Source organism: Aotus nancymaae, unplaced genomic scaffold (genome assembly GCF_030222135.1).
Source record: "Aotus nancymaae isolate 86718 unplaced genomic scaffold, 86718_ANA_hifiasm-v0.15.2.pri h1tg000041l, whole genome shotgun sequence".
NCBI lineage: Eukaryota > Metazoa > Chordata > Mammalia > Primates > Aotidae > Aotus > Aotus nancymaae.
In genome coordinates this window covers 13,456,292-13,468,663 of record NW_026988455.1, presented here as the reverse complement: position 1 = coordinate 13,468,663, position 12,372 = coordinate 13,456,292, and the positions used below count along the sequence as shown (strand labels likewise).

At 36.5% G+C, this 12,372-nt stretch overlaps 1 protein-coding gene across 5 annotated transcripts in view; it reads right to left on the bottom strand.

Moving 5' to 3' along the window:
• Positions 1–12,372, bottom strand: part of RFX3 (regulatory factor X3) — a 296,633-nt gene that overhangs the window by 17,280 nt on the left and 266,981 nt on the right. For all 5 annotated transcript variants that reach the window (XM_012454573.2, XM_064361481.1, XM_064361483.1 and 2 more), the window contains one exon: positions 11,419–11,572. In XM_012454573.2, the coding sequence (XP_012309996.1) occupies positions 11,419–11,572 (154 nt within the window). The remainder of the gene's footprint in view (positions 1–11,418; positions 11,573–12,372) is intronic.

Below are 12,372 nucleotides of genomic sequence, written 5' to 3'. Positions count from 1 at the left end.
CACATGCGTCTAAAAAGTCTACGAGGCTCACAGAGCTGAAAGTTGTTAATGAAGTTGACAGGGAAGTCATTCAGAGAAAGAAGTGGAAATCAAAACTGAGGAAACCAAAATTTACTAGGGGGTAGTGGAGCCAGAGCAGTCTTAAGCTCCATATCCAAGTGAATTTCTACCAGTAACTCTAAAGTTACATTCTAAGGAAGAGGATACATCCTGGTTTCATGAGCACCAACCCATGCTACCAGCTGCACCACAAGCAGCCCCAAAGACCTTGAAAAGCCCTCTGTGTCAGCACTTCTCAATGGTTCCATGAGGATCCATGCTGTGCAGAGGCAGGCAGTCAGACACCAAGGTGCTGGCATGTGAACAGATGGAGGAAGTGACCACAGGCAGTGGACACACCAGAACACACAAAGCAAATACCACGTTATCACAAGCATTCCTGCTGACCTGGGAAAATGATCATCAGCAACAGAGAGGCCACATATGTGAAAATGTTAACTAGAAAAGGCTACTCACTTGAGGGTCATCAGCCACCTAGGAGACCAATTCTGCCGGCAACAGTAACTTTAGATAAACATATGTAGGGGAGAAAATATGTATGTATGTGTATATGGAAACATTTTGCCAGTTTCTGTGAATGAATCATTAGCCCCAGGAAAGAAGATTTTTAAGCTGTCACAGGCCCAAAGAACAAATTATTATAACATTTTCTGAAGTAGTTTCTATCTTGTGGTTGGAATAAGATACCTCTTTGGGAAGTTACCTTTTAAATTGCTTAAATTTTATATATTATCCTTTCTCTCCATTTCACAAGTACTTATAAAATCTTTCATTCATTTCCACTTGTTAAGATTTAATTCAAGTCTAGCTATGACTGTCTAGTTAGAACTAATTATGTTTATGCTTCTTCTCTAATGTTCCCATTTTCTTTTCTAATTGACTTGTTTCCCCAATCTATTTTGTTGGTTGTGTTTTTCAAAGCATTGAATTAGTTTGCCTTTGATTACCACGTTGGCTATATACCAAAGAATGCTGTTGGATTCTTTGTAATTCCATGAATCATTTGACTCAACATTCAAAAATTGTTTGCAGGGTATTCTTCCAGTTGCAATACAGTATTATGAATGCCTTCATCTGTCTTTTTATTATCTGTTTTATCAATTTCAGCTTTTAAGTTTATCTTTGTATGGTCCAAAAAATGATGATCTAATTATATACACTATTGCTTGGACTGTCAAAGCAGAATTGATTTTTTAAAATCTAATCCAGAGTAGAAAGCAATCAAATACCTATCAGATATTTATGTATTTATGGAAAGGGGAAGGAGAAAAAACTAACAAAGATCGGGAACCTACTATGTGTCCGTCTGCCTGCCTATCTACTCTACTTACCTACTTAAATTAATCTTCACAAAAGCCCTATGAAGAAATGTCCTTATGCTTATTTTGTTGAGGAGAAAACCAAGACTCAAACAAGGATATTATATATAACTTTCCCAGTTGCAAATATATTAAATGGGAAATACGGAATTTAAATACAGCCATGGAGCACAGCATGGGAGGAACAACATAAGAAGTAGAGCCAGCCTGGCCTGGGTTTGAATCACAACTCTACCACTATCAACCAACTATGTGATCCTATGCCTGAGCCCATGAGGTCAAGGCTGCAGTGAGCCATGACTGTGCCACTGAACTCTAGCCTGGGCAACAGAGCAAGACCCTGTCTCAAAAACAAAAACAAACAACAAAACTATGTGATTCCAGACAAGTTAAATTCTTTGAGCCTTAGACTTCCCAATATATGAACAGACAGTGTTAACATGAGGACTGAATTTGCTCCTGTTTGCAAAGGGACCTAGAACGGTGCTTCTACCATGTCGTATTATCTTTAAAACTCAATTTTCAAATACTATTGATAAAACCGTAGAATTCCATTTAATAATAAGGTCATAAGATGGTGATTTTAAAATGAAATAAATGCCTCTAGCTGAGTGGGATCCAGGAAGGGTACCGTATGCTTTGACTTCAGGTTGACACTGTAAACTCAATCTAGGGCTGGAGTCAGAAGTCAGTTTATGTACTGATCAAGCCACTTATGATTCAAGCAAGCAAATACCATGAGAAGGGCTGGACTGAGCATGGAGGAGGTGCTTGTGCATGCATGTGTTTGTTATAATGGGGGTGATTACACAACTGGAAATAACTGATCAACTTAGATGAGTATCAGCATGTAAACCTTGACCTGAGTCTTTCTCTCTGTTCTTCAAAAAAGTCAACGAAGGAATAAGCCCCTTTAAAGCCTTTATTACAGAATCAGGGAGACTGTTCACGTGCAGATTTGGAACTTCCTTACTCAATGCTTATCTTTTCAACATTCTATACTTAGCTTGACCTGTGTAACATTTTACAAATAATATATAGCTCAGCAATCTCCTAAGATTTCAATTCGATTAAACTTAGTTAATAAAAGTGATCAAAAAATGGTAGGTAATGGCAACTATTTTGGATGTTTTTTCAAGGTGAAAAGAAACATCTTGAAATTTCAATATAAGGAATCCAGAGCATTATTATTTTCTTTAAATGTCTCCCAAACAAGAACCAAATAAATCAAAGCATTTTGCATTTAGCATCGATACATGGTTTTACAACAGAGGAAAAAGTTACTGACTTTAATTTTTAGTTTTATAATATTTGCAAGGATTATTAACATTCCATTTGGTAAAACCTTGTGTTCCTTGGTTCCTTTTCTATATATATGTATGTGTACTTTTCTATCTATCTTTAAATAGTTTTTATTGAAACCTGCTAAGAAGGCCAAGATCTCTGGTAGTTTGCTCCACACATGGGAAATTCTGTCCTGTAGTTCTGTTGGTCTTGCTCTTTTGGGCTAGCCAGCTGTCTTGGCAATGTGTGCTGCTGGCCACTCTGTACATAGGGCAGCATATTTACATCATGATTTTAAGTGTTCCGGCTTTGCCTGCCCTGGCGACACAGCAACAGATGTACCTTTATACTGCTTCTAAATCTCTAAGACACACTTATGAGTGAGTGCGCAGGTGGTAAAGTGTTCAACTTAGAATACTGGTGTTAGCTGCCTTGGAAGAGAAAAGTATTTTCAAAAATAGGACCATTTAACACCATCATTAAGGCCAAAGCAAGAGGGGCCTTTGGTCCAAGACCCACATTATGGAGAACTCTGCTTTGTCTTTTCCATTGCCATTCCCTTTCCTACAGTGTAAGGAGTCTACAGAGCCAATGGATGTGACTTCTTGGAGCCTGTGCTTCCCTCCCTTTTCCCAGACCACCTCTTGTTACCTGAGACCCTAGAATTCCCTGCCCCATGGCTCTGAGTTCCCTTCCAGGCCCAGGCAGGTCTCTTCTCCAAATCTACCATTCAGAGGCATGAAAGGACAGCCAAAAAGGAGCAGCTGTTTGCAAAAGGTAGACAAAACTTGAACACTGGGCTGAGGTATCCACAAATTTGAGCACAGAGCTGTTTATAAGATGGGGAGTGATGAAGCAGTCTAGGGGCCAGAGGCTGGGGACAGGCGCTGGCTATGTCTACATCACTATTTTCTGGCATGGAACTCAGGGAAGACAGAATTTCAAATCCAAACTCAGCCTTCCAAGTTGTTATCAAGACATATTTGTCACGGTAGGTGGATAGATTTTATTTATAGTCTGATTCATAACTTTTAAAATATTTAGACATATGGTATCCTGGGCTCTGCAAATTGCCTGGTTAGGCCAGGCAGCACATCCTTTATGCAGGTAAAGCTATAGGGGAAATAGAATGAATCTTGCTCCTAATTTAACACTGGCTCCCCTATATTATTTAATAGGAAAGCATAGCATTAATTTATTATATCAGAGGACCATATCTTAATTTTGATCATACCACCTCTGTTTTTTGGAAATCATTAACTGGAGAGACAATCAGGATGGCAGTTAGAAACCTGTTCTCTTTGTGCTATGAAAACCTTTACAAGTATCAATCAGGTTTGAAGTGCTTGTATTATCATCACACAAGACCCATATTCTTGCAGAGAATCTCTAATTTTTATGACACTTTATGGCAGTATATTTCATCTAAGGATGGCATAAAGAAAGGCAGAAAACAATTCCTGTGAGTTTAGGAATTTGCCTATCCCAAACAAGAGCTATTTCTTTATAAGGGGGTCCAGCAACCACTATCTTCACCTGTGGTTAAGAGCAAAACTACCATAAAGACAATCTCAAAGCCAGAGCCACTTGGGCTAGGCACAGGATGACAGAGTGTGGCAAAGTAGCCAGTAGGTGGCACCATCATGCTGACTCTATGCCAGGGAATCTTTTCCTCTGGTTGGGGAGGCTCAAATAGCTGCAGTGCTACCTGACACTCTTCACTGAACAAAGAACTTAGTGGTGTACTTTGCTGAAGAGGACTGTGTGCTGATGTCTCTCCTAATGTCTACAGTGACCATTTTAGTCCTTGAAGTATTTTAAAAAGTCTTCAACTTCTATTTTTGTTTCTTTCCCCACTTCTAAGTACTTTAGGAAAATTACTGTCGTTGTAAGCACCTACGGAAGCCCAGCTTCACAGTATTTCTCTGAAATAGTATTGACAGGCACTTTCTAAGGAGAAGGTACACTTTTTGGTCTAGGAGTTTTTTCTTCCCCCACGGTAAAGAAATCGAGTGTATCAATCATGAAATCCAAGGACATCATCCTATCAATTGGTAGTCTGTCCTTCCCTCACTCCTTTGTACTTCCTTCCTTGAGTATTTTTTGGGTACCTACTGTGTGATTGTGTTTTCTCCATTCCCTGAAGAGAATGAGAGGAGAGGTTATAGCCCAGAGCCAGCAGGGAAGAAAGCCATGCAATGGAAGCTAATGAGCAGGGATCCCAGAGGAAAAGAACCATAACCCTGGGCTGCAGAGTCAACAGATTCTTTTCTCAAATGCAAGAAAAATGAACAGAATGACAAACCAGGGAAAAGGAAGAAAAATGGGATATGGAGCCAATTCTTGGGAACTTTGGGGTCACTTTTGTTTTCAAATTGTCAGAAATTGTGCTAATGTAGATGAGCAGATTTACAACTAAAACCGAACTATGAATTCTTAAAAAAAATGTTTGATTTAGGTCTGGTCTCAGGATGGGTGCAGAGGAGCTGTAGGGTGTAATTTGTTATTTTCTGGCAGATTTAGTTTTCCAAATGCAATTTGCTTAGACTAGTATTCCATTTAGTTTGCATACTCTAAACATCTACTAACAAAAAGTGGAAGGGGGAAAGACAGCAAGACTGTTAAGGAGCATCCTGTAAGGCAGAGAAAAAAAGCCTCATTATTACAAAATAATAAAGCTTATAAGCTAGGCACCTGGCTTGTGATTGTCAGAGAGAAAATGTGTGTCTATGTGTTTGGGGGAGTTGCATATAGTCCCTATTCTGAAACTGTAAGTAATTTATATGGTGAAAAACTGAAATATAGATTAAGCCCATCCCATTTGACTATTTAAAGTGAGGCAGTCCTACTTTCTAAAGTTACTTCTACCACTTGCTAGTTTTGATTTGGGGCAACTTTCAATTTCTGTTTTCTTCACTGGTAAAATGAGGATACTAAGAGTAATTGGCACAAGGCCTGCCCTCAACTAGAAAATTAATAATATAATAAATAAGCTTTACTATAAATAACAACAATCAACAATATAACTTTGACAAGTATTCCTTACATTTTTTAAGCTACTACTGTTCCAAGATTCTTTTTTTCTTTTTCCTGCAAACTATCTCAACTTGTGATAATGTTCTTTCCTTTTAAAATACTGTGTTAGAACAAGTCTATTGTTCAACAGGGACATTTAAAGTGTATTCCCTAGTCACACTAGCACAATGTTCACTAAAATTTGTTTTTCTTTGGTTTGATTTTACTTTAAGCACCAATACTTGTTTACTATGACTGTAATTCTACTTCCACCAAATGGAATTCTTTCACTAAGCTTTTATCCCAAAAGCTAACCTGCTCAATTATTATTGCTCTTCTTCAGTTTTTAGGTTTTGAAGATTTTTCTTCCTTCCAAAAAAATTGACTGAGTACATCAATTTTGATGAATCCAAGACATTTTTCTTTTGATGGTAAACTGTTACAGGTTAATTTTTTTTCTAATAATATTACTGAAATATTATCTTTTCTATATTGATATTCACAACTGAATACTTAAAGACTCTACTGGTTTTTCTTGATATGAAAATGGCTAAAGGGGTGGCTTAAAGAGAGTATTAAGTATAATTAAATTATGATTACAAGAATTTAGATATACTTAATAGATTATTAAAAGGTTTGTAACAAAATAATTTTATGAAGCAATAAAAATTTTACAGATTTAGTGAATATATTAATGGACTATGTGTGTTTTAAAGAGATAAAGCAGAAAGATTCTAAATAGTCATAACATTTGAATAAAAGGACATTTTTCTGTTCAATTTTTCTGGTCAGAGTTGTACAGAAAGCTTTATGATTTTTAAAATTGTTAATTAACAGTTATGTAAGCAGATGCAACTTTATTTTATTCCTACTCTTACAATTTCACCACTGCCAGAAAGCCTGTAGACAAATTTATAATATTTAAATGAAAATTTAAAAATTATACAAATTCTAGCAATACGTAAATTGTTTCCTTTTTATCATTTAGGCAAAAAAAAAAAAGAAAAGAAACTCTAGAATTGCATATGCTTTAAATAATTTACTAGTCAGTATTAATGTAGTAGTAGACTGACATTTAGAGCAAAACTTTTTTGGACTGTGAAGCTGTTTCCAGTTTGGGCGGGGTGGGGGAGGTCCACTGTATAGTAGTCTTTATTTCAACAACACCAACAAAAACATTTATAACATTGAAATGACAGTGTCACAGTGAATTCAAAAGCAATAGTTTATATGCTTGTAGATTTTGTTTATATGTAAAACGTTTTGGTCTGTTCTGCTTGCCTCCTCAAATAATGTAAGTAATGTTAATTTTAAAACTCATTTACTGAGTTCACATTATTGAAAAGATATATTAATTGTTCTTATGTTACTTTAAAAGGAAAGTCTTTTTCCTTGCTTATGAAACTATTTAACTGACACATTCTTCAAATAAAGCACCTATAAAGGCAAAAATAAATGTCCAGCAAAGTTTGTGACTATTTGGGAGGTTTTCCCCTAAAATTGTTCTTGCTCCAATCCTACCCCAATCTGTAGCAAGTCATAAGCATGGTAGATTAACAGCATGGACTTTGGTGCCAGACTGCATGGTTTCAGAACCTGATTTCACAATTTAGTAGTTGTGTGACCTTGGGCAAGTTAATTGTTGGCTCTGTGTCTCATTTCTTCTTCTTTTTTTTTTTTTTTTTTTTTTTTGTTGTTGTTGTGTTTTTGAGACAGAGTCCTGTTCTGTTGCCCAGGCTAGAGTGCAGTGGTGTGATCTAGGCTCACTGTAACCTCTGCTTCCCGAGTTCAAGCAATTTTCCTGTCTCAACCTTCTGAGTAGCTAGGGCTATAGGTGTATACCACCAAGCCCAGCTAATTTTTTTGTATTTTTAGTAGAGACAGGGTTTCACCATATTGGCCAGGCTGATCTCAAACTCCTGACCTCAGGTGATCCACCTGCCTTGGCCTCCCAAAGTGCTGGGATTACAGGCGTGAGCCACTGTGCCCAGCCTCTCATTTCATCATTTGTAAAATAGGTGTAATAATAGTATCCACTTACATGTCTGTGGGAAGTTATTAACATATATATGTGACACTCAGAATAGTACCTGGCACACAATTGCTACGTAGGTGTTAGCTTCACTTGAAATCTTTGACCTTCTATCCTAATTCAATTGCTCCTCCTCTGTTGAATTTGGCAGTGTTTATTTGGTTTACCTGGTGCTTGAACCTTAGGTTTCCCAGGAAAACTTCCCCTTGGCTGCGTGAACATTCCCCTGTGCCTGGGGTGTTTTTCACCCCTTTCCTTCAGATTCTGTCTTCACAGAGTTAACATCTTTTGTCCTTTAGCTCTCACCTCGCACATCCCTGCTTAAAGCATGGGGTGCTAAATCTAGCCTGAGTGGACCAGGGAAGGCTTGTTCCAATCAGGCTAGATGTAGCACCCCATGCTTTAAGCATTCTTATATCCCTTTAACTTTTCTTCATAGCACTTAACAAACTTTGTAGCTATAGTTATGTGACTATTTAAATATGTATACCCCATTGAAATGTAAGCTCCTTGAAGGCAGGTAAAAATCCATTTTGTTCATCATTATATCCCAATCATGATATATTTGGCATAGAGTATTTGCACAAGAAAAACTTGTTTAATAAATGATAAATCAATTTCAGAGATCAGAAATCTGAAGTTCAACACAAGTCAACAAGACTATACCACTAGACATGACAGAACCGAAGTAGAATTCATGCTTGACTCAAAGTCCTTCATTGTTTCCAGGTGTTACATCTTTGATTATTATACAAATCGAACAAAGAACTCTGCAGTTAGTATTGTGGAGCTTCTAGAATGACAAGTGTATAAATCAGAAAGACTAGAACTATTTAAGGTATTCTGTAAGAACTGAGTCTCCCTGGGAAACTGATTTTTAAGACATGAAGTAGGAGTTAGAATGGGCACGGGGAGATGGGCAGAGGCTTCTAGGTAGAAAGAACTATTTACACACAGTAGTCCAAGGATGAGAAAAGCTTGGTGAATGAGGACAGAGAAAAGGCCACTGTGATTGGAACAGAAAGAGTAGGAAGTGGGAGGTTGACATTGATCAGAGGGGCAGGGTCAGATCATGCAAGAGCTCATGTTAGTAACAGAAGGGAAAGCCACTGACGCATTTCAAGTGGGGGATGACACAGTCAGCTTTGCATTTTCATAAGATGATACTGACTGCACTATGAGGGATTTGAGAGACAGAAGACTTAGTAATTGGTTGGAGATGAAAGTCAAGATAGAAGGACATAAAAAGGGAATGCTCACGTGTCTGATATGATCACCTGGAAGGATTGCGGCGCCATTTACTGAGAAAGAGCCATTAGTAGATACAGCAAGACTATTAATTTTGTTAAGTATATAATATGCTCCCAATAAATAGTGACAATTGTTATTGTCTTTGCGGTTGCTATTATTACTCATTATTCCATACCACTCTCTGTGACTGGGAGTTATGGTGATTTTTATAGATTTCAATGGATTTTGGCCTGATGTGTTGCTCCCACTATGTACCCAAGCACATCTGGATTTGGTGATTGGAAAAAGAAGTCACCCAAGGGACCAAGAGAAGGTAGGCTTAGGATAATGAGGAGAACATGAGAAAACAGACTTCCTATTTTTTGAATGTCCTTCTCTTTTTCCCCAAATCAAGAAATTTTAGATACGATAGTATGACCATGACCAACAGATTTATTAGAGCAAACAGTTATATGAGGCATCAATGCTGTATGGGGAGATCAAATAAAATTAGCCTTAATTTGCCTTTTAGGGCAAACAATGGATAAGCATAGATAGGTCAAAGAGCTTTCCTATAAACTGAGTAAGCAAAGAAATCAAAAAGTATGCTTAGATCTTTGACCTTGTTTTTTTTTAATTTAGATTTTATGTATATATCTTTGTCTCATGTAAAATCTGTCATATTCATTTAGATTGTTTACATGTAGAAAAAAAAGAATACCTATTATGATGGTTAGTTGGCACTATTGATTATGTAGCCCATTTTAATTCAGGTGCCACCTGTGCAAGCATACCAGGAGATTGCTAAGCCTTCACACTATGTGACTGGCTTAGGTCCACTGCCTTTGTTCCCTAGAGATGCATACTTGCATCTAGTAAACCAAAGGTCATGCATCAGGATTAGCCACATGGTGTTAATGAGAATCCCCACTATCATTATCCTGTTTATCCTGTTAAAGAAGTCCTAGAGCATATGAGGTAGATGGCAAATGTGTTAAGTATACTAAAAGGCAAAGTTCATTTCTGAAGTCTTGAACCCCGAGTTGAGAAATTTTATAGTACTGAATCCACGTTCTAACTGGGCATTTTCTAACAAGGCATCTATAAAACGAGTAAAGAAAGAGGCAATGAAAGGAAGTCAAATGTAAGAAAAGTCCAGATTGTTTTGGTCACGTGAGGTCCTGCTTACAATGGAAAAGCCACAGTGATTCCTGCTTAATCACACATATATATTTGACATCATTTAAGATTAATCATCAGGGAACACCATACAAAGACATATAGATTGCTATACAGCAAGGGGTTTTAAAGAAGTGGAAAAGAGGAATATTTTAACTGACCTTCTAGACAAGTTTGACATGTATTTTATTTACACTAGAATATTATGGAGGTCCTTGAAGTATTTTGATATATTTTAATGTATAACTTGTTATATTAAACTAGGAACAACATCTAATAATATATATTTTCATTCTTTTTTATCTATATACACACATACACCTAGTTTAAAGGTAAACATGTCTTTTCTGCTGCCTTGGGTAATTTGTCACATTTTCTAATCTGGTATAATTCAACAAGGTATAAACCACCCCGGCCTGTTCAGCATTCAATATAACAAAATAAGCTAGTGCTGAATCATTTGAACATTTGCATCTATTCCTCATTATATTAACCAGCTCTTGTTCATATTCAGAGTTTTAGCTTTTTGACACTTGTTGAAGATAAGCCATTTTGATTACTATCCAGAAATTCTGGAGAAGAGAATTTTCCCCCTCACATCATTAGTGGTTAGAAACATGGGTCTGAAAATCAGACTGTGTTCGAAAAAAAATCTCTACCACTTTTTAGCTGAGTAATTGTTTAACCTTTCTGTGCCTTAGCTTTCTATATAAACCTTGGATGCTTATTGTCAAACAGATAAAGTTGAACCTATCTCAAGGACTTGTGTTAAGTGCTGAATTACAGGTAAAAAACATTGATCTGTGCCTGGCACATAGTAAGTGTCCAAAAAATGTTGCTTATCATCATTACCATTTTTATCCTTCTAAAATACAATCATTTACTTTGTTCTTGGGGACTAGGAAAAAGAGTCTACAAAAGAATAGCCTAGAATATTCAAACATTTTCCTTTGTATTCCTAGCCATCTGCTTTATCAGAAGCACCAATCTTTTTCCCATTTAAAATATTTTTCATATTCCAATGGTTCTCAAGCTTTTCTTTTACATAGGCACCTGTATAATAGAGATAATCCATGAACTTTCACATGATACAATCTACAATTTTAGAATCTTTTGATTAAGCACATATGAACAGAGATATTTAAGGAACCCTTGCAATAACTATACAGCCCCTCCTGGGTCTGAGGCTGACTTGGTTAGGAACCATGGTTTTAATCAATAATTAATATTTAGACTGAAGTGTAATTCTAGTTTATTTTTTAAAACCCATTGGGTCATAGCTCTTTCAGCCTCTCTTACCTCGCCCATGACTGCTATAGGAGTCTCTCCTGTTGCCTGAGCAACACGATGTTCTACTAAGTAAAACATATATTCATCGTAGAGTAGACGAATCAGGTGGAAGGAGCCAAAGCTAGCAGCACTGCGTAAGGTTAAGTCCCGAATAACCATTGAGCTGTTCCAAGAGAAAAGACATATATGCAGCTAATATTAGTGACAAGAATTAGCATTCAACCTGTCTTTCCTCTTTAAAAATGTCAAGCTGGGAGCCTATATGGTTGGTATAGCATAAAACCTGCCATGAAATAATTTCACTATTGAAAGCAGTTGGTTCAACTCATTTAAATAGAGTGATAAAGAGGTAATTCTCACTGAGACTTGATCCTTTTTAGAGACAGATAGGTCTTAATGGAAAAAGTCATTTTACTGTCATAGGCAAGTCTGCTCCTTCTAGCAAACTCATGAATTAATCAGAATTGAACAAAAATATTTCTGAAAGGTTGACCACTCATCAACACCCTAAGAAAAAGCAACTCGAAGTAAAAATCTTATTGATGAGGGTTGGCAGTCTGTACTCTCTCAATGATAATGACCTTGGGGGTATGCATTAAGAAAAATATGTATTTCTGCCAGACAAAATTTACAAAATATACTAAGCAATGTTCTCAGATGTGGCAATATAGAATATAGGCAAGCATGTATAGGGATTCCAGCAATGTTTTTGGAAGGCAAATGTATTAAGTGCTTCCAGTTTCTTAATGATTTCCATTTAAATTAAGGCATATTTCCATTAAAAATAAGCATAATAAGATCAATTAAGAAATGTCTATCTTTGAAAAGGCAAACATTTAATGTATATAATACCAAAATATAAGCAATATTATTAATAAAATGCCAATAATAAACTCTACTATATTTAAAATAGAAATAAGTCCAAAATAAAATAAAATCTTGGCTTCAAAATGCCAATCATTA